We start from the raw sequence: 22,692 nt of genomic DNA on the forward strand, positions 1-22,692 counted from the left end.
ACACACCCTGTGCATTTCCCCATAGATCTGTAGCAGAGGGTATCCGCAAGGATACAGACAGCCATGGAATGGAGCTAGTCAGAAGGGGCAGGGTCCAGAATTTGACTCAGAAAGGGCTCACAGACAACCGCACAGGCTCAGAAGGAAAAGGTCAGGACTCTGAGAGCAACTGAGGCAAGAAGCAGCCCAGGCTTTGCAGCCGCTCTCAAATTACTTCATCTGTCACTGTAACTTGGGCTGATGGCTTAATCTTTGAAAGCCTCAGTTCTGCAAAATAGAGATAATAGTATTACCTGCCTTGCAAAGCTCTTAGGATTAAATGAGATACTGAATTTAGAAAAGCACATGGCACATGCCAAATAAATGGTAACTATTAGGAGGACCAGGCATGCACATAGGGGCAGAAGCTGTTAGGTACCTACCCCAATATTTGTTCTTTCCTTTCTACTTAGAAACATACACAACTCTGAGTTTCGGCTGGCATATTGTGGCCCAGGGTAAAATGTTTCTCCGCCTCCCTTGCAGCGAGCTATGGCATGTGACTAAGATTTGGCCAGGTGACTAAGATTTTGTGAGCAAAAGTGTGGTGGGACTGCTGGGGAAGCTGTTCAGAAGGTGTTGGAAGGAGCCCGATTGTTACCTGTCTGTCTTTATTACCTTCTGTCTTCAGTGAGATCATGATGGCTGGTGCTCCAGCAGCTATCTTGGACTCTAAGGGGCATTGAAAATGCCCTTAAAGCCATCCATTAAGATCTAACAAGAAGATGGAAGCCTGCCTGGGTCCCAAATAACTCTAGAACTGCCTCCCAAGCCGTGGATGGCCTTTCTCTGAATTTCTGTTACATGAGAGAGAATGCTCTTGTGTTTTCGTTACTAACTCACTGTTATTTCAGAGTTTTCTAATAACCATAATGGAGATGACATATCTCAGCTCTAGAAAAACAGGATTCTGAATCCATCGAGAGTAGTGGTTTTCAAAGTGTAGACCTGGACTGACAGCTTCAGTAACGAGCACCTGGGAACCGGTTGAAAAGGCAAGTTCTCAGGCCCCACCCCAGACTTACGGAATCAAAAACGCTGGGAGTGGAGTCCAGCCACCTGTGTTTTCACAATTCCTCCAGATGATTCTGCTGCACACTCAAGTGTGAGAACCACCATTCTAGAGCAAGGTTTTTCAGCTCTGGCACCGGTGACATTTGGGGCTGGATCATTCTTTGGGGGGAGTGGTGATGTCCTGTGCACTGTGAGATGTTTAGCAGCATCCCTTAACTCTACCCACTGGATGCCAGTAGCACCCCCATCTCAGTGGGACCATCAAAAAGGTCTGACATTGGCATATGTCTGAGGTCGGGATAACGAGGGTGGGTAGCACAATCACTTCCAGGTAAGAAACACTGATTCTGAATAGTGGTTCGTTCTTCACCCTGGCTGCATATAACAATCCCTCGGGAAGCTTTTCAAAAGTCCAAAGCTGAGGCCTTGCCCTGACCTGGTTAAATCAGAATCTACTAGGGCAGGACGAGGCAGCAGGTAAAGCCTTCCAGGTGATTTCCACGTGTAGCCAGTGCTGAGAACCACTGCACGTTGCAGAGGGGCCAGCAGGCCCGGAAGACAGACGGTTTTGAGCTGGGGAAGATGGTAACACACCTGAATCCTGATTTGGGGAAAGACGTGAGATACTCCCAAGCAGAAACTGTAATAAGCATGACTGTGGCAGATGTGGGAATGAGCTTCTAGTTGCCCAGGTGGGGTGACTGATGGGGGAGAATTCCTGGTGGCTGTGTCACCTCATTTCCCATCAGCACAGGGTGGACACCTTTCAATGTCTCCCATGAAAAACCACACAAAGCCTCAGTTTCCTCCCCTAATAAACAGAGCACACAAGGAGCCAGCTCCCACGAGGCGCTGTAAACATTAGCTCATGCAACATAAAGAACTATCTTAATAAAGTCAGTGAGACAGCAGCGGGGCCTAGGTAGAAAAGGGAGCATACATTCTCCTTCCAACTGGTAAACTCCCCAGGCACCGAAACCAGATTCCTCCCACAAGGATGCACTCTCGGCAAGGAGAGATTTCCCATATACTTAATGTGTCCTGAAAGTAAGCGTGGCGAGGAGTCGGAGCAGAAAGGAAGGCAGGAATGAAATGAGAACCAGCAACGAAGAAAACGGGATTGCTGAACAGGTTGATGCTCTGGCTCCTGGAAGAGGAAGATGAGGTCATGCGTGCGTCCTCGCTCCTGCCGGGGCCGTCTCTTCCCTTCGTTGTTTCCTTCCCAGCCGGCCCTGCTGAGATGCTGAGCCCAGCTTTTCCTTGTTTCCCTTGGCCTAAGCCATTAAGTCCAGGATGTCACTGGGGGAAGCAGAGGGGTGGCGGAGAAAAGGAGGGGAGGAGGAAAAGGAGGAAAAAGAAGAGGAGGTAGAGAAGGGAGTGAGGAAGAGGAGAGAGAGAGAGAGGAGGTGGCAGGAGGTAGAGGAAGACAGAGGGGCTGGGAGAGGGCTCTGGCGGTCTTAGGGAAACCAAGTCTTTGCAGCCCCAGGATGACTGTGGCCTCTCTGTCCCTACTTCTTTCAGCCCCACCTGGCTCGCCCAGATGGGAAGATGAGGAACAGGGATGAGTCCGTAACCCATGCAGAAAAAGCCAGCTCCCAGTGGGTCTCTAAGAGGCTGAGTGAGGCTCAGTGGGATGGAGCCGACCAGCATGTTCCCGTCCTTTTCCCGGTCCTTTCTTCTGTTCTTTCATTCCATTGAAGGCAGCCAATCAGAACAAGGCAGAAAAAATCCTGTTGTTCTGTACCAGTGGTACCCAAGAGGCAAGGAACCAAGGTACCTTTTCTGCCCCTGGGGACTTCTGTTCCTGTGCAAGTCAGTCCAGAGAATGGAGGACTTTGCTGCTGGCATTGGCCATTTCCCGTGTGCCCACCTCCCTTTCCGTACACTACTGCCTTCTCCACAGAGTCGAGATACATTTCCCACTTGACTGAAACTCCTGGGTTCCCTCCGGCGTGTAAACCTGGTGCGCAAATGTCCCGACTCTTACAAATGTGTTAAAAAATAAACCTTAAAAAGCTTCCAGATGTTCTGTTTGCATGGTGGTGCTTCTCTGCTCCTATGTCCAGAGGCCAATGTATGATGCTCAGGCCCAGATGAAATAGTAGGTAGCCAAGAGGCACCACCGGGGTGGGGGGTGAGGGGTGGCGGGGAGGGCACCCCTTCCCCCAGGACTGCACTCACCCATTTGTTCACCAACTCGCCCCCTGCAAAGATGTGACCTTATACTTCCCCTATAGTCTTCCACCATCCCCGCGCCCTGTTTCTTCCACTCTTATAGGTGAGACACACATGGCATCCCTGGACTTTGTTCCATGTAAAGCAAAAACCTCCAAAAGACTACAAAGGAGCAAGTCTGAGATTCCCAAATGATAAGCTTTCAGGCTTTGTCTTCTCTGAGCACCCGTCTCATCTCTCCCTTAAATTTCTTATACCAACTGCCTTTGTGACATAGAATCGAGGACAAAATGACACGGAGTAGCCCTTACACGTAAGATGTTAAATCACCACCTGCAGGGACATCTTAGGAACTAGACGAGCCAGAACAAGGGAATGGAGCTCATAACTCGTCAAGGCCCCCTGGAGCTGGTGGCCTCTGATCCACATAGAAAGGTAATTGCCAACGGGCAGGCTTGTGCACACACAGCCACACACGCACCCTTCCCAACACGCACACACCTGAGGGTCCAGGATTCTTTGCACAAGGTGACGCCTGCTCCCTTTGATGCCTGCCGGATGTGTTCCCATTGGGCAAAAACCAGACCTCAATAAAACCCGGCATTATCAAGAAGCCGGTGGTTTGTGATTGCACCACCCTGTTATCTCCATAGCCTTGGGTGGGGCTGCTTTGTGGTTCTCCATTGAAAAGCATTAACTTCTAGGTGGATCAAAGACCCTTCCGAATATCAGCCGACCTGGATCCCTTGTTTATCCACAGGGGATTGTTCCCAAAGATGGACTTTCAAGATTATAGGGACCCCAGTTCCAGACTCCCCCTGTCCTCTCCTTATCATGCAGTGCGTCTCTCAGGGGCCACCTAACGGCCAGTCACGAGGCCCTTTTCTTTCTTTAGATGGGCCATTTAACAATGGAAATCCGGACTGGCCAGAGAGGGGTCCCAGCTCTGCTACAACGATGGGGACCAAGGAGTAAGAGAGACACTTACTTGGAGACCAGGCAGGAGCTCCTCTTTCATCTGTGAATCAGGCCAGGGAGGGGATTCCAGAGAGCAGGGCATTTACTTCCCCCTTTCCTCGGGAGGGATACACTGACAGGTGCCCCCCTCACCTGATCCCTGAAGTGCTTTGTCTCCTGTCTACTCAGGTGTTTGGGGGCCAGCTGTCAGCCTGCAGTGAGGACACAGCAGAACTTCTGAGTTGTCTCAACCTGGAGTGCCAGGAAAGACTGCCCATCAACGTGGGAGAGACAAAGCACGTGCACTCAAGGGCTGTGGGTGCTGGCAGGCTTCAAGGCCTCCTGAAGTTTCCTCAGCCCCATGGAGGTCTGTCAGCGGTCAGCTGGAGGCGTGCTGCAGCAGCCATGTTTTTCTTCTTTGCGTTCAGAGTACCTAGCTTTGTGTCTGGCCTGAAGAGGCCTGGGAATGAATGAATGAATGAGTGAACGAATGAATGAATGAATGAACGAATGAACAAGTGAATCACCAGCAACATATGCTAGTTATCTGACAAGCGTGGGAGGGAGGTGGGGCACGGACACTCATTCCTACCAACATGAAACACTTCAGGTTACACATGTCACTGGAGACACCTTAGGTTAACGATAAGGAGTCAGATCAAGGTTCAAATCCCGGATCCTGGGCGAGTTATCTCAATCCTCTTCAACCCCTCTGGGAAACAGGTATAACAGTAGTACCTACTCCATCGCTGGGCTGTTGGGAGGACTGAGTTCAATACTAAAGGCTCAGTGAGTACTGTTTGTCATTAGACTGTATTTCCCTGTAGTGTCATCTCTATTTAAAAAATACAGGCAGCACGTCCTTTCCAAGGAAAGAAGAGTACGTCACTGCTTTGCTTATTTTCCTCATATAGACCATACATACCTAAGACGTATTAAAAAAACCCCTCCAGATCCATATTCTATTACTCCTTTTTTCCCTTTTTTAACCCACAAAGTTGTTTCTAGCATTGAGATTAACCCTTATCTGGATGCCTTCCTCAACGGGCCCTGAACCATTTGAGAACGCCGGGGGCAGCGTAGAGGCAATGGAGCCAGGAGTGGCGAGCAGATGGTAATGCCCACTCCTGAAGGAGCCCTGCCACCAACAAGGCGCTACCCTCTAGAGTCCCAGAGGGCCGAGGAGCATCAGAACTCTAGCGTCATTCTTTGGTGTTGAAACGCAACGCTTCCGTCTTTCCCTTGCTTCTCTCATCCTTCTGTGTTCCCTTCTCTTTTAAACCCCTAGTTTGCCTGTCTCTGTCTCACTACAGACCCTACAGCCTGAAGAGCCAGGTTAGGTGAACCCAATGGGAAAATGGATACTTATGAGTCTGGTCTGCCCAGCCCCGGCACCTGCACAGCCTGGAGAGCATGTGGCACGGGAGCCACGGTGACAAGGGAAGCTGGGCCTCAGCATCCTCTGGTCACGATGAGGCCAGACTGTTCCTCAAGGCTGCAGCTGGGCTCTCAGAGGCCCTGGGAGGTCAGGCAGCAATTTCACAGGACAGGCCACCCACACGGCACATCAGGACCACGGGACTGTCCCCAGGGCCAGCACGGCTCTGGACCTTGGCCCTAACTCAGAACACTCCACCATATGGCCTCCCTTGGGGAAGATGAGAGGACAAGAAGTCACCTGGGACAAGATAGAGTCCCTCCTCCCTCTGGGTGCCAGGGACCCTTCCTGGGAGGTGGGGCGCGGGGTGGGGGAGGGGTGGCTAGAACTGTCCCCAGCAGGTGTCCAATAAATGAAATGGGTCACTGATAGCGACATACCCCAGGATGCATTGGGTCTCCCTCGCTGCAGCCCCCAGATGTTTCCAAGGTTTGATGTGCACTTCAAAAATCCTGAACGCTGGGTTACTTCACACTTTTCTAATTAAAGACCCAAACTGGATTTTCATGTTTGCAGAGACAGCTTTGACCAAAAGTGTAGGCAGCGGAGCAAAACAGGAAGAGAAAGATCTCTGTTGTTCTGTTTCTCCCTTTTTTCCCCCCTGGTCTCCTTCCCTCTAGAAGTACGGAGTGGGGGCGGGGGTGTTGCAAACAAAATCTTGGCAGCTTTGGCCTCTAGGTCCCCTGGAGCCTGCCTGTGTTCTGTTGAAAGCTTTTCCCTTTTCTTTGGTCCCATAGACACCAGTCCCAGGCCTGGTCGGTCCGGGCAAGGGTGGGGGTGGAGGGCAGCTGGGTGAGGCTCTGGGAAAAGAGAAGAAAGAGGCAGCAACAGATTCTCTGGCACAGCTGCCAAGGAAAGAGTCCGAATGCCTCCTCTGGGCGGAAGGCAACCTTCCCAGGTTCCTGGGCGTGCTGGAACTTGCTGGAAACCAGAGCCCTGGCTGGCAGAACTAGGGTGGACAGTGGAACCAGAATTCAAAGGGGCAGCAGGAGGAGGGGCCCCAGGGGAGGAGAGGGGGAGGTTTCAGTGAATCATATAAATTAAAGACAGAAAGGATGTCAGGCCACCTTCACTTCCTTCCTCTCCTAATGGGAATTATCTCATTAGCCCCGAGCTTCCTAGAGGCGAACTTTAAATGATTCCTATAATGGGGATTTCAATCCATTACCCGCCCCTCCCCAATCTGATCTGACTCCCAGGAGCGCTGAGAAGGGCTCTTAAAGGGACAGTAGCAAAAAGACGCCGGTTCAATCTAACACTGAATACGTTGTCCAAATGTTTCATACAACGGCAGTATTGCTCTTTCACCTTTTATATCCACTTACAGGAATTTATTGGGAGAAAATAGCCATGGAAATGGTGATAGGCTCAATAATGACACCCCCATTCACAGTATAAATGTTACCTTATACGTCAAACGGGATTCAGCAGATTGGATTAAGGATCTTAAAATGGGGAGATTATCCTGGATTATCCAGATGGGCCCCAAATGCCATCACAAGTGTCCTTATAAGAGCGGGGGAGAGGGAGATTTGACGACAGAGAGAACATGATGTGACCACAAAGGTAGATGTTGCTACAGGAATGCTTGCTCCCTGGAGCCCCCAGAAGGAGGCTAAAAATCATTTGAGGGGCTAAAAATCAAGCTCAGATTTCTGTGCTCCAAAACTGTTTGAGAATAAACAGGTTGTTTTAAATCAAGTTGGTGGTCATTTGTTACAGCAACCCCATAAACTAGTACAGATATGAAAAACGTTCTTGTTTACAAGGCTTGCCATCGAAACCTTATTTCACAACAAAAGAAAAAAAATGGGGAAAAGAATTAAAGACCTGCTTAAAAAAAACAACTACACCATAGTCCTACAATGAAATACTAAATAACCATAACAATCCTGAAATACTAGTTAATAATAAGGGATTAATATCATATAACTGAGGATGGATCGTGAATATTTTCCTTGCCTTTTTATAAATTCTTCTAATGGTGAGCATCTTGTAATTACTTCTGTCATCATATAAGTCACATACTTATTTGCAGGGTGGTGTAAGGGTTGAGGATTGTTTGATCCCTTTCTAGGAATACACAAGCAGGAAGTAGGGACAGTGTAGTGGGGACAGATCAGAGAACCCAGGGTTGGTACCTTCCTGGGCTCTGAAGATGTCAAAATCTCTGGCAGAAGCGATGTCCTCGACACACACTCCTGCCTGCCATCACTCCAACATCTGCCTCCATCTTCCTGTTGCCTTTTTCTCTGTATCTGTTTCCCCTTCTCCTCTCCTCTAAAGACTTGTCATTGGATCCTAATTATATCTGCAAAGCGCCGTTTTCTTACGAAGGCCACATCCTGAGGTTCTAGGTAGAAATGAATTCTGGGGGGACAACAGAATTGAATCCAGTAAAGATGGTTCCATTCCCACCCCCCTCCACATCTCAGCAACTTCACAAGGTCTTCTTTGATTTTTCCAGGTCCCAGAGGTCAATCTCTTTTGGAAGTATCCAGAGACAGATGGAGTCTCCCTAACTGAATGGACTTCCCAACAATTAGAATTGCCAATGTTAGAGTGGGTGGTCTTAGGAGAGATCAAATTCTCCGCTGCTGAAGCGTTCACACAGAAAACACCTATCTGGAAAGGCTTAGAGGAGATCCTGGGTCTGCATGGGATGTAGAATTCGGTGGTCAAAAAGAGTTTGGCTTGACGAGAGCAAGGATTGTACCCAATCCACTTAGCACAGTGCTGGGCATAGAAAAGGCACTAAATAGATGCTTGCTGCCCCATCAGGGATGGTCCTGTCAATCTCCTTTCTATGAACGCACGAACACTACACAGCAAAATAAACTAGAAATCAGACGATTTGTATGTTCAACGACAGCTTGCTGAAAACCTTGGTATACTGCACTACGAGATACAATCTGACACTGCACTGTGCCTCTCTCTTCTTTGATGGCAAGAAGGGGACAAACCAGGACAAATTACATGGCAGGCAACACCTAAATCAGCACCCGGTAATTCTGAGAAAGGGACTTGGCACCACCAGGGTGTCCATATGGGCAGTCGGAGGGCCCCTCGGGAAAACCTGAGATAAGGACCTGGGATCTGTTTTTGCTCCTGCCCAGCCCAAAAGGGAAGGGCGAGAAGGCAGCGGAGCCACTGTGCAGCAGCCACAGGCAGGCTGTCGGTTCACACTGGAGCCCAGACACAGCACACCCACAGGCAGTGATTTATTGGCTGTGGGAGGCCCCAGAAGCTCTTAAGCCACAGGTGGGTGCCCGTAAAGCCCCCCTCCCGGACAAGCACAGACCTCAGGCCCTGCTTTGCTGCTAAGCACCGTCAGCACCCCGGTGCCTCAATCCCGAGCTGGGTGGCCTTTCCCACTCCCCAAGCCTTGTCATGTGCTCGGTGATCTCAGCTGGCCTCAGACAAACTCTGTCAAGTAAGCAGGACAGGTGTTGTTATTATTCCCACTTTACAGATGGGGAAACTCTGCCGGGGCGGTTCGATGACTTGCTCAGGGCCACCCAGGGAGGACATGTCCCAATTGCTAGTCCAGTGCTCCTTCCATAGACCAGGCAGGCAAATGGTGTCCCACCCTCTCTGTATTGCCTGAGTACAGGGCTTTACACGGGTGGCAGCGAGTACCAGGGATGACTCTCCCCTCTGGGCGCTGGGCTTCCTTTTGGACACTGGGGAGCCTGACTCACTAAAACTGCCACCTCTTCTTCCTCCCACTCGAAGGTTGGAAGTGAAAGGGCATGGGCCAGGCGGGGGCAGGCATGGCTTGTGCCTGGGCTTGGCTTTCCCGCAAAAGCATGGAGCATGCTTTCTGGGATCCAGGACGAGAAGCTGCCCGTTGTGTATTTTTCCAGGCATGGAGAAAGAGAAAGGAGAAGGCGGATTTCTCCTGATTTGCATGCCTAGCTCCACTCAACAAGCCCTAGCCTTCCCCACCTGCCCTGTAGAGGTCCTCAGAGCTGGGCCCTCTGTTTCACGAAGCTGCCCAAGCAACCTCAGAAAGTGGTTCGGTGACTGCTAGCGCAAAATGGAGCAACACTACCCTCTTCGGGGCCACAGGTCAGTGGGGCAGGAGTTAGTGATCCTCAGTTAAGGGGCCTCCGCGGGAGGTGGCAGAGCTCCTTGTTGGTGGGGCCCCCGGACCTACATAGCTGCTCTGCCCGAAGGCATTCACTGCAGATCTGACTGAGCTCCAGGGACCAGGTCTCTAGAGGTGGCCCCAGCAGGGCGGGGAGTGTAAGGCAGGGCAGGCAGGGCCAGCCCCAACCACAGCCTGCTCCTGGAATGCCCAGATTCAGGCTGATCTTTCAGCTCAGGTTTCCCCTCCCCAAGCCATGTCTTTGTCCCCTTCTTCTCCCCTTGTGGCATCTGCATCCCCGAGGGGCATCATGGGAAATGCTGTACAACTAAGATCTCCATGGGCTCTGTTGCATTTGGGGTCAGGCTGGAGAGGAGCCATAAGAAGGTGAGTGGATGGTGTACGAGCCGTGAAAAGTCAAGCTGCCTCCAGCGATCTAGGCCAGCGTCCGGTTCCCATGACACTCTTCCTGGCAGCGTTAATAACTAACCGCGTCCCAGACAGGTGCTGGCGGCCGGGCCTTAGGAGTTCTCGTTCAGGGTTGAAAGTGAGTCATTTCCCTTTTACAGTTTGCTAGCAGACTGAGTCACCTGGAGGCCGACCCTTTCACACGAGCTCTCACACTTTGGCTGAGGGACGTTCATGTCCATACCTCCAAGCACCTATTTCCCAGGCCAGGTGGGCCCTGTGGAGCTGACGCTCCTGGTCTAGACCAAACAGCATCCCTGTGACCAGCCTCTGCCCCTCCCCACTTCTCATCCCACTCCCTCAATTGGGACAGTGACTCACTGAGAGAGAGGGAGGGAGGGAGGGAGGGAGGGAGGGAGGGAGAGAGAGAATGTGTTAGGTCCATGTCACCTTTGACCTTTACCCTAAACACTGTTCTCATACCTTCCCAACCCCGTTTGAATGCAAGGAAGACTAGACGTGGAAAGTTCCAGAACTGACAAGCCAAAGGACAAAACTATGAAGTCACCGTCATCACACTTGGAAAGGACAGAGGCGGCACGTAGGTAAAGCAAGGCCCACGACTGCTAACGTGCTTCCCTACTCTCTGTGTGAGGTGGGACGCAGGACTGGCCACCAAGGCCGTGACTCTGACACCAGGCTCCTACGTTGGCTCTCAGGAAGAATCACACATAGACAGCACGTCAACGGCAAAGAAACCCGTCTTCTTATCTGGGGGCTCCTTCCTTCGTCACTCTTACCGTCTTGCTTATGCTTGTTTTTTACTTTTAATTGAAGAGAGAGATTAAGAAAGAGGAAAAGGAAACATGGAAATTAAAGAATAGGAGGAAAAACTCACTGAAATAGTCTGGGGATTTACTTTTTTGTCAGTCCTCAGAAAGTCCCTCTTGCTACCTGGTTTCTACAACAGACGATAAACACAGATGACATCAGGCTGGACTGCACTGGATGTGTCACCGCCAGCTCCCGGCAGGTATGAGACTGACAGGTTGAGAAAAGATGACACTATTTCTATCCTTAGAAGATGAAAACCGAGCAGGAGAAATGGCAGCAGAGGCTGAGCACTGGGTGTGGTGGGAAATCTGACTCCCTGCCAGCCGTTGGCCTCTTGGGTGAACTCCGTTTGTCTAGATGGGACGACATGGAGCCCCCTCCCGCCCCCCTGCCCTTGTCTAGCTCTGTTTATTCCCCCGTCTCTCAGGCATCACAGTACATATCACCCCTGGCGCGTGGAAAGCTGGGGCTTCGGCTCTATAAGCTCCATGGAGCCCCCGGACTTTCCAAACTGAATTTTGAAATCTGCTTGCTGTGGCAGTGGCTTTGGCTGGACCCTTGCAGGGTGTGAAGGCCTTGCCTTGCCACACATACACGTCTCACACATCGCTTTGGAGACTTTGGCCAGCCAAGCTGTGTCGATAGCACCAAGGGTACAGATGCCAGAAGAGAAAGACTCCACCCCCAGTGGCTGGCTCAAGAGACCCAGTGAGTCATGATGCCTGACAAGGGACCAAGATGTCCCAGGGTGAAGTGAGAGGCCTGGGGATGGAGCCTGCTGCAGAGACACAAGCCACGGTGACTCACATTTGGACCCGAGGGGAAGTGCTGTATGCAAGTCGTCCCATCCCCCAGGTGAGGTCACCCCCACTACTGCTCCGAACTGGGACCTACTTCTTTCTCCCACAGCCCCGGCTGGCTTTTCAGTCTCAAGTATGGTTATGGCAGAAATCATCCTTCTAGCTGCAGCACCTCTCCCCTACCCACCACACACAGGATGGATGGCTCTGAGGAAAGAGTGTGTCCTGCCTGGGCATCAGATTTTTCATCGGTACAAATAGTTCTTCCTTTCGATGACCTCACACAGGAGCCTTTGGGGCCCAAAGGCAGTGACGGTGACTTTGAAAGGAAGTAAGTGAAATCACTGCAAGTCAGGAATAGAGTACCGTTCCTGAAACGGCTACTGCGAGGTGGACCCAGCCATCGGGCCACCATCGTGCTCCATACATATCCCTGGACCATTGGTCTGGAAGTAAAAGAGTGCAAGGTGCTGGGTAGGAAAGTGTCCCAAGCAGAGTCAGTGCTCAGGGGGGGGGTGGAGACATTCAGAAATACACTCAAACCTGGGAGAAATATACAGGTAAAACTCCCACTCTGCCCACTGCCTTTTCCTTTCTCTAAGCATTTCCAACAGAGCATGCATGCTTCCAAGGGGTCCTCAGGTAGAAAGGGGGGTCCTGGCCACAGTCCTCAGCTAGCTCTTCCACCGTATGTATGGGTGACAGAGAAGTCCCCCAAAGATGGGCACTAGGCTCTCCCTTACGTGCTCGCGTTTCAGTGTACCTGCGGTCACAGGACGTCCGCTAACAATCGCCAAGACCATCCCATCCCGCCAAAGTCATGACGGAAGGATTCTAAGAAAAGACGCCGTCTCAGGTATGGGCTCGGGAACACCCTGACCTGCCTCACCTGGGTGGTCACCACGACCTCAGGACGGGACAGACAAAATAGGAATAATGACATTCCTGCAGTTGTCCCATGCATTCCTGTAATTGCCAAGTCCCACATTCTTGGAGGGACGAGGAAGGCACGGAGACTGCAAGGAAACAGGAGAACCCCCGGAGGCCTTTGGGGAGACCATACCCTTGAGCAGCATTAGCCACTCCATGGTGTGATGCTGTCATCGTCAGGGGTCGTTTAAGAGCAGCCTGCACCCCTCACTGTCCAAACACAATTAGAACAGAAAAATGGGGGGTGTCTGGTGTCTCTCCTCCTATAATTCTTCCCTCCTCCCTTATTCTTTCTCTTTCACTTGTATTCTTTGCTGCTGACCCTGCAGCCTGTCCAGGTGACCCCTCGTGGCTCTGCAGGCAGGAAGGAGAGTAGACTGACTCTCACATGAAGCCCTGATCCCAATGCAAGAGGCTCCCTGAATGAGGCAGTCACAGCGGTTGAGAATCAGCCTCCGAGAAGCTTTGTCATGGTTGTCAGCTCATCACCACCCCGGAGGTCCTTTGATGGTCCTCTGTGTGTGAGTGGGACAGGCACCTTCCATGCGCCCTCCCACCTCAGCTGCCCTGTTCCTCTCGGCTTCCACACCAGCCCCCGGTAAGTCGGATCACAGCACATTTTGCTCAAAACCCTGCTGTCCCGTGGCGCTCAGTTCCCTTGGCGGGAAAGCCTGACACCCAGCCCCCTGGCTTTCCCTGGTCCCGGCCTCATCCCCAGGTGCTCAGCTCCCCCTCCCAGGACTCTTGTCCTCAGACACACCAGGTATGCTCCTGCCTTGGCCCTGATGTAGCTGCTCCCTCTGGAGAAAGCTCTTCCCCTAAACATTCACAGGCCTCACTCAGGTCCTTCAAGCCTGAGTTCAGAGGTCACCTTCTCAATACAGTGTCCGTCCTATTCAGTGCTGCCATCTGCCCTCCACTCCCTGCCCAGCACACCTGAGCTGTCTTTCCTGCCTGTTTCTATTTTTTCCCACAACGCTATCCCCTTCTTATATACTAAATACTTTACCTAGTCACCATTTTGCTATCATCTACCTCCCCACCGACCATACACTGAAACACAAGCTCCACGAGAACAGGACTGTGTTCTCTGCCTAGAACCATCCTGACCCACAGTAGGCACCCAATGACTATCTGTTAGATGAATGAATGAATGAATGAATGAATGAATGAATGAACGAACGAACGAACGAACGAGGGAATCAAAGCCATTCAGACGGACTGGCATTCAGGTTGGGGTTGCCTGGGGAGGGAAGGAAGAGGGCTGGCTCAGGCAGAGGGTGTTGTTTTCAGAAAGGCAATGCCCACAGTTTGCCTGGAAATCCCCTTGGAGTCACTCATTAACTTCCCCCTCCCCCGCCATACAACCTGCCAGTCACCCAAACCCAGACAGCAGCGTAAAAACATAATTTAAGCAACTGACTCTCCTTTCCAGGCCCATCCTCCCACCAGGTAATCCACACCATTGTCTGGCTACCTAGTCTGTACAGGATCCTAAAATGAGCAGTGCAAAGGGATGGAGGGAAAGAAATACCCAAGTAACAGATAACCAGCCCCATTCCCAGCCCCACCCACTCTCAAGGCACTGGCTGGGGAGGCAAAGCCTCCATTGCAGGTGAAGTCCTGACGGTGAGGTGATGTGCCAGGTGAAGGAGCGGCCAGTGCCGCGGGGCCCTGTGGTTGGGGGTGGTGGTTGAGAAGGTGAGGCACATAGGTGGGGGCATGGGGAGAGGGTGTGATGAGCACACAGGCCAGGTGGGAAAATGTTCCAGTCTTGGAGGTAGGATGCAAAGCAGGTGAGCTGGGCTGAAAGGATTCAAATCAGAGTGGGAAGTGTGTGTGTGTGTGGGGGGGGGGGGGTGACAAGACTGAGCACCCAGGGAGATGTGGTCGCTGAGGCAATAAGAGAAATGATAGTGGTTGTTTTTTGTTTTGTTTTGTTTTGTTTTGTTTTTTTAAGGCAGAAAGTGACAAATACTGAGTTGAAGAAACAGGCTTAGGAAAAACACAAATAAAATTACTTTGGGAAAGAAAGACTGGAATTCCACAGGTTGGAGCCCCTAATGGGTACCTCAGCTTGTGCTCCCAAAGTCGAGAACAGTGGGGTCGGCTGGGAAAAGAGAAGACAGGACGAAGATCAAATCAGAAAACCACTGTGCAGTAACTGTCAGGACCCACCATCCTGGTGGAAGGGGGAATGAACGCCACTGGTCATCTTCCTTCTGACCAACCCACGTGGAATAAGACAAACAAGGAAGAGAGCTAATAGGTAGGGCACCTGTTATGATCTAGACACTCTATTTGTGTTATCTCATTGAACTCACAACCTCCCCTGAGCACAGGGTGTTAGCATCACCATCTTACAAAAGAGGAAATCAAGGCTTAGTAACTTACCCAACATCATATCCAGACTAATAAGAAAAAAAAATCCTAACGTTTACCAGTATTGTATGCTTAATATATCCCAGGCAGTGTGCTGGGCACTTAACCCTGTGTATTCTCTCATTTCGAGTCACAACATAGCAAGGATTATCTTTCTTATCCCCATTTTACAGATATGGACACTGAAGTCTGGAGAGAACAAGGTCAACAGCCTGTGGTCATAAAGGGAAGAAACAGTGGAAGTTGGGTTTGAACCCAGGCCTTCTGGGTCCATGCTCTTTGCCGCTATCCTAGACTAATAGTGGCAAATTTGCAACATATCCTGTCCAGATTAAAGCCCTCCAGTGCACCTCAAGCACTCCCTCTCCCGGGCTCCGTAGGAGAAATAGAGACACTTTGCGACCACCAATCGAACATGCCCACGTTCTGAGCTGCCAGCTACCCTGGCTGTACTGACGCATACCTATGACTGAGATTTACAGCCCAAAGTGCGACTGCTGTGGATGGTGAGGTCTACACAGCTGTGTGCAAATCCAGCCCCCGCAGTCAGTGGCTCCGTGGCCACATCCCGCTTTATTTGTAGGACCAGACTTCAGTCAGCAGCATTCTCGAAAGCCCTAATATCCCCTGTAATCCCACAGTCAGTCTTGGATCTCCTGAAGGTCAGCAGGTGCAATCCACATGTTCCTCTGTCTCCTGGACCTGCAGGCTTTGAGCCACCTACGTGGTGGCTCTCCCTGCACGCTGCCTGTACGCTGCAAGACCTCTGTGCCCTGCTTTGGACCCTGTGTCTAAAGAGCGGGTGGCAGGAGCCCGTGCACACTGCACCGGGTGGCTAGACCAATGCACTGTCACTCGGAACGGAAAAAGAACACAGCGCAGGCGTGGGTTCTGGCTTTGAGTCCTGGCTCCCACGCTAAATAACTGCATGACCTTGGGTGAATGACTGTACCTCAGTTTCCTCATCTGTGGATTGGGTGTAACATGACTGACCTGCTAGGTGTGTGAGAGGTGACAAAGAGCTCATCTGGTCTGGATTGACAGCGATGAGTAACAGTCACCTGTTTCTGGGCTTTCTCGGATGGCTAACCGCAAGGCTCCTACCTGCTGCTCTCCACGCCGGGCTAGCATGCAGGTACCTTAAGGATGTCGGGGCAAGGGGACATGCAGCAGAAAAGAACATGCCCCCCAAAGCAAGAAGAGCAGCAGGTGCTCCGATAGCCTTGCTACTCAGACTCACCTTCATTTTTATCCTTTCTTGGTTCAAAGCACCTTCCCAGGTTGGCCACAAACCTCTGATTTCACCTGGAAAAAGAAGCGGAGAGTTCAACCAGGAAACGGGATAATGAAACTCATCTTCTAACTTTTAAAATGTAGAGGGAGTGGACTCTGAATGTCAGACAGCCTCCCAAGGACAGAGGAGTTTAATAGCTGTTTATTCTTCGCTATAGAATAAAACTCCATTAATACAGAATAATGGGAGAAATCCACTTCTTATGTCAGTCGTGGACATAAGAAGAATACTTTCAAAGAAATATAGGTTATCACCATAACACTAGACCTAGACTAAACTAAGACGTAAATAGATAGTACTTTTTTTCAAGTTACAATAAAACTTAAGTTCACAATGGACTTTTACTACAAAATCACCAATTGCCAGAATTCTGAGTTGTTCTGTTTTTATTGGTTTTTTTATTCACAGGCTACGAGGATGCCATCTGAGTTTTTCTGTGTTCTGATCTTAGGATACGTGTGAACTCATTAAATGGGATAACGCATGACGAACATCTAGCTCTGTCCCCAGCCCCTGTCGTGCAGTCAACAAATATTAGCTATGCTTTTATTAACGGTACTCCTCTGTGGCTTTCTGGAGAGTGAGACTATTCCACACCATGTATATAAGTCCTGAGCAGATGTGCTCCGTGATCAGCACAGATGCTCTTCCTGCTGAAATATTTAATCTTTAAATCCGACCTCTGTTCAACCTAATTCAGACACCAGGAAGAGTAGTATTTCAAAAGGTGGGTACAGATAATAGTCCCATTCTAAGCTGCCCCATCATTAGGCTCAAAGAAATCACTCTAGACACTTAGGTTGGCACATGAAAACAGAGAGAAGAAAGAAAAGGGGGAAAAACAATACCATCAGATTTGAAACAGAAAACTTGTAACCTTCACTCACAAGAGAAAGGATTGTTTGGGTGGCGTTTTGTTCTTTCGCTGGGTGTACACATACATCACCTCGGGGCTCAGATCCCTCCAGTGCTTTCTAGAGTTACTGAGGACAGGGGCTGGGCCGATATTCTGCTGCCACCCCATCGACAATGCCGACCGCCAGATCGGGGTTCCCTTGTGCTCCAGCACCCCGTCCGCCAATCCTGGGGACACACGTTTGCTGGGCCCGGCTTCCTCTACCACACCCATGAACTAATTCCAGGACCGAACTCAAATGCAATATAGAGCTCCTGACTCCAGGGCAAAGAACTCAACCATTTTACCTCTGATGAACCTTGTGACACTTGGGACCTAACTAGACGACTCACAAATGCTAGAAAACTCATCAAAAAGAAGCAAGCAAAACCACAAGACACCCTACAATAACTCCAAGGGCACCAGAATGGATTCCTGTTCCCACGATTACCCCCACACCCAACGCACGTTCAGTTTATTAGGTGGAAAGCATCTGATAAACTCATGCAAACTACAGCAGAGACGAATGTAAATGTTTGCAGCCTTACCCTTCCAGGGGAGATAGGAAATCCAACAGAAGGAAATTTAAACGCACCCTGCCTCCATGATGTTTCAATCCAGCCAATTAGTAGCAGACACTGGAGAGGGGGGTGATGGGAGAGTGGAGGGGGTCTTCTTTAAATCCTGTGGTGGTGGGGAGAGGGGGTTCTTACAGTCAAGGTCCCCAGACTTGGATACTCACTGAAATCACGGCCCCCGCTCCCCTGACAGCTGGAAAATCATGCTGAAGCCTGGATCCCACCCTCAGCGGTTCTGATTGGTACAAAGTGAGATCTGGGCACTAGGTTTAAAAAAAAAAATTTTTTTAAGTTCCCCGAGTAAGCCTCCTATGCAGCAAAGTTTGAGGATCATCTGGAGATCTTGTTAAAATTCAAATTCCGTGGCCTGGGGTGGCAGCCTGAGATTCTGCATTCCTACCAAGCTCCTGGGTGGACCCAGTGCCGGCGGGCCATAGAACACACTCTGAGTAGCAAGGGCTTAGAAGGGATCCCCTCAAACACCCTCCGTATGCCCCTTCCTCATAAACCTCAGGAAAACTGACCCCAGCCACTCTCCTGCCAGAACTTTCCCCTCCTGGGCTGGAAACCACCACTTCTCCAGAGGCCCTGGAGACCCGCCCAGCTGACTTCTGGAATGCCAGGTGGATGAAAGAGACATGACTCACATCCCAAGAGATAGCTGCCCCCTCCCCTCTCTCCTATAACCCAGTTCTAGGCAATCCCCTTAGAACCACTGCACTAAACAGAAATCGTTTCTGCTCTGTTCCTTAAGACAAGCAGGGGTCTGTCTGCTTTTCGCGTTGGCACGGCCACCCAGGGCGGGCAGAAGGTGCTGGGCCTCCTGGGTGCCTGGGTGGACCCTGGGTCCTGCCTCCTTGCCAATGGCTGCACACACATCTCCCGCTGCCTTTCCCATTCTCAGTGTGGACGACGGGACAGGGAGTGGATGGCACTCCCTCGTAAGCAGGCCAACATCAGCACGCCACGCCTGTCGCCAAACCTCTGCGGGAGGCCAGAGACTGCAACGGGCTACCCACAGCCTGTCCCCAAAGTTCCCTTCCCTTCCACCCAAATCCCCCACCCTGACCCGTTCCTCCCAGATATCTCCAGGGAAGCCTTGAGCCAAACACCACCTACTGGTTCTCAGCCCAACCACCTCCAACCAAGACAGAAGGGATTGCTCTTCCTGGATACCTTTGACTGAGGGACAAAAGGCCCAGCAGGTGAGGCCACAGGAAGACATTAGCCGGGCGCATGTCCCGTCCCACGAGGACTTGATGACTTCTCCAAAGAGTGCACCACCTACGCTGGAAGCCATGCTGACAACACAAGGCCACACACTGCAGAAGACCAGGGAGGAAGGGAAAATAAGTGGGATAAAACAGGGGATTTCAACCCTTTACAGGCAAGAGCCCCACCAAAATCAGAGAGGGCTGATTGCTACAAAACAGGCCAAGTAGCTGTCAAACCACTGAGTCCCATTTCTAAGAACCTACCCTACTAAGCTGACACCCCCACTGAGTACAGGAGGCAGTGGCCCAGGGCCCACGATACTTTTAAGGGCCCACATTCTAAAGGTTCTCATCTCTTTTATAATCAGAAGGAATAAAATGACTGTAATATAAATGCCTATACAGCAATGAATCCGGCCTGCATTATATTCGTCCCGTACCACTGCAGTCGTAAAATATAATTTTTAATGTCTTCTTATCTTCTTAATGGAGGAAGGGGCTCATTAAGACAGACTTGCCTACGGTCACAGGCATGATAATTCATCCCCGAACTTGCCTGCTTCCTTCCAATCTGTATTCAGACCCTCTGTGGATGCCTCCGCTGACCCCACTGCCCACCGAAGCGCTTTCTGGAAGACCCCCACCCCAGCCCAAGACCCTCCCCCATCCGATGCACCCTTTGACTCTGGCTCTATCGCAAGCGTGTCTGTTCCATCCTGGTGTGTTGGGCCTGATTCTGAACAGGTAGCTGGGCCAACAGCTACCACCCCCGCCTGTGTGGAAGCCGCAGTCAGGCAAAGGATCTCTGAAGGCCCAACACACACACTCAGCCCCCTGCAGCATAAACACCAAGCACACGTCACACCCAGGCCTATAAAAGATAATTATACAATCTGATCTGGCAAATGAGAGCCACAGAACTGGCTAATTCGTACAATGAATTCGAGGGTTGAATCAGCAGGAAAAATTAACCTGGATCTTTATTGGGATTTGCCCCCAGGTCAGGATTAGGGTTTATTTATCTTCTTTATTTTCTTGCTGAGGGAGGGCTGCCTTCTCTGCTGTCTGTCTGTCCCTCCCTCTCCCCACCCCATGCTGGTTTGGCATTTAGACAAGCACGTCACCCAGTAATATCTCCCACAAACTAGCCAACTCCAGCTAAAATTAAATAAAGCACCAACTAGGAGATATTAGATAGATAGATAGATAGATAGATAGATAGATAGATAGATAGATAGATAGACAGACAGACTGACAGGTAGATTCTTCACAAAGGAAAAATTGAGGCATCCCAAACCCAAATCAAGGGCTTCGTTCATTGGCACTAACTCAATACAGGGTAAACAAGAGAACTGACGTGCCCAGATGACAAATTTATCTCCTGTTATTCTGGCCCAACTCTGAAATGTTTACTTGGAGAACACTCACATATACACAGGTCTCTACGATGTCTCACCCACCCCCTCTCTCTGTCTCTCTCTCCTCCCCCACTTCCCTCCCTCCCCTCCCCTCTCCAAGGAGTCTTTCAAGAGAAGATGGCTATTTACAGGAGTTGGTATCCATCTCCTAAGTGCATTAAACAGCTAGATCAAGGAAGGGCAGTCACCCCAATGCCAGGACAAGCTGACCCCACGCAAGGCTCATCCTGCAGCGAGTATTTCCCTCTTGTGCCTTTTGTGCCTTTCTGCATGTGTCCCCTGGGGCGGACAGCTCCCCACCCAGACTCCCAGGTCAGCGCTGCAAAGGATCACGTGCCCAGGGCCTGAGAGAGGAGCCCAGGTCAACGCAGAGGCATTCAGCTCCGACCCTCAGTCAAGGGCAAATGCAGATGTCAGAGCAACGCAGCTGTGAAAGACGCACAGACCTAGGCAGCATGCCCTCCAGTTAATGCCAGCGCGACCTACCTAGGACATTTTGTAAATGTGCCTCTCTATGAGACTGACCTGGCTTGGAGAAAAAGTGTATTCTGTCCTAAGCTTGTGGGTGGGGCCTACAGCACGTTTGCTCTTTAATCAAAGTGGCATGGGAGCCAAACCCCACCTTGGATGAGGAGTTATTGTAAGTGGGCAGCCTCACCTCAAAAATCTATGCGATGAGAGGGGAGGGGAGGGGAGGGGAGGGGAGGGGAGGGGAGGGGAGGGGAGAGGAGAGGAGAGGAGAGGAGAGGAGAGGAGAGGAGAGGAGAGGAGAGGAGAGGAGAGGAGAGGAGAGGAGAGGAGAGGAGAGGAGACTCAAGGAAAGGACAATGACTTTATGGGAAAACAAACCGGTTTGAAACAACAGCCTTTGACTTAAAACCATGGGCCCATGGTGTTAGTGGGCCTTGCCCCACAGGGATTCTAGGTGACCCAGTTAAGGGTGGTGGAAGGGGATGCTGGAATGTGCCAACTTATTGTCAGCTGGATGGCAATCTCTGTAAAGACGTCTAGCCAAATCTCAGATTCCGTTTCCATAACGGTTGAGGCGAACGTGCACTTTTTGGAAGGAGACAAGCCCCCATTCTGTGCCAACTGCATTGAGGAGTCTTAGAAAGAGTGAGGGAGAGGGGCAGTGAAGAAAAGGGTCCCTCTTCCTGAGCAGGGATGACGGTGACAGGATGCATTCTGAACTGTCCATGCCATCCATTCTAGATGTGGGCCACGGGCATAGAAGACAGAATACCAGGTAAGCAGTAAAAATGGTGTCGATGCACATGAGGGAAATAATCCTTAGCACGTTGGTAAATGACCAAAATCATGTCACACACGTATGGGGTTCAAGAGTCAAAGAGCCCAAGACGAAAATCCTAACTTGGCCACTTACTAGCTGTGTCACCTTGGACACCTTGGATCCATTTTCTCACCTGAAAAATGGGGATAGCGGTCATGAGTATTCTTTGCCCCTGGTCACCCTTCCACAGCCGTTAGCCACCATCATTGCTGTTATTTCTATTGGAGGACGTAAGATAGGACTATGCTTGTCTCTATTTCACAGGCTGGTTATTGGTACTAAGGTAAACCATGCGTTCAACAGCGTAGCATATTTCCTGGCCCGTAGTGAGTAACCAATAAGTGTCAGCTATTGCTATTATGGCAAGATATATATCAGAATTGCATAGGTTCTCCAAACAAACCTAGAAGGAGAAAGCAAAAGGTTATGAGTTGACATCTCTGGGCAGTCAGTTCATGGGTGATTTGTTTTCTTATTGTTGCATGACTAATGGAAACAGGCATTGTCTGGTGAAGGAAACAAAAAATGCCATGGTGCTTTAAAAATAATAAAAATAAAATGAACATTCAGCACCTTGAACTAGAAATGAAAAACTATACATGCAATTTAAAAAGACACACAGTCAAAACAGAAGTTGCAGTATTATGAAATCAAAAACAGCTTGGAAGTCAGGGACAGAAAGCTGCGAGCTTGACCCAAAGTTGGGGTTCGAGGTGAGCTCCTACAAGGGTGACCTCCTGCATGACCCACAGTGAGACTGGGAGACAGACACACCCAGAAGGCCTGTGCTGCGGGGTGATCTCAGAGGCCACCCTAGATTTCACTGACAGGATAGCAGCACTTTCCACTGAAGGATTCAGTCAATATTGGCTTGAACCGTGAACTCGCCCAAGAATCCTAACCCAGCTGACGGGAGGCTGCAGGCCACAGGGTTG

General features: G+C 50.6%; 1 protein-coding gene across 1 annotated transcript in view; it reads right to left on the reverse strand.

Annotated features, from left to right (window-relative positions):
* LOC109451865 (uncharacterized) overlaps nt 1-22,692 on the reverse strand; it is a 209,554-nt gene that overhangs the window by 68,750 nt on the left and 118,112 nt on the right. The window contains exon 3 of the mRNA XM_074319365.1: nt 16,308-16,372. Within this exon, the coding sequence (XP_074175466.1) occupies nt 16,308-16,372 (65 nt within the window). The remainder of the gene's footprint in view (nt 1-16,307; nt 16,373-22,692) is intronic.

This window comes from Rhinolophus sinicus, linkage group LG15, assembly GCF_036562045.2.
Source record: "Rhinolophus sinicus isolate RSC01 linkage group LG15, ASM3656204v1, whole genome shotgun sequence".
Lineage (NCBI taxonomy): Eukaryota > Metazoa > Chordata > Mammalia > Chiroptera > Rhinolophidae > Rhinolophus > Rhinolophus sinicus.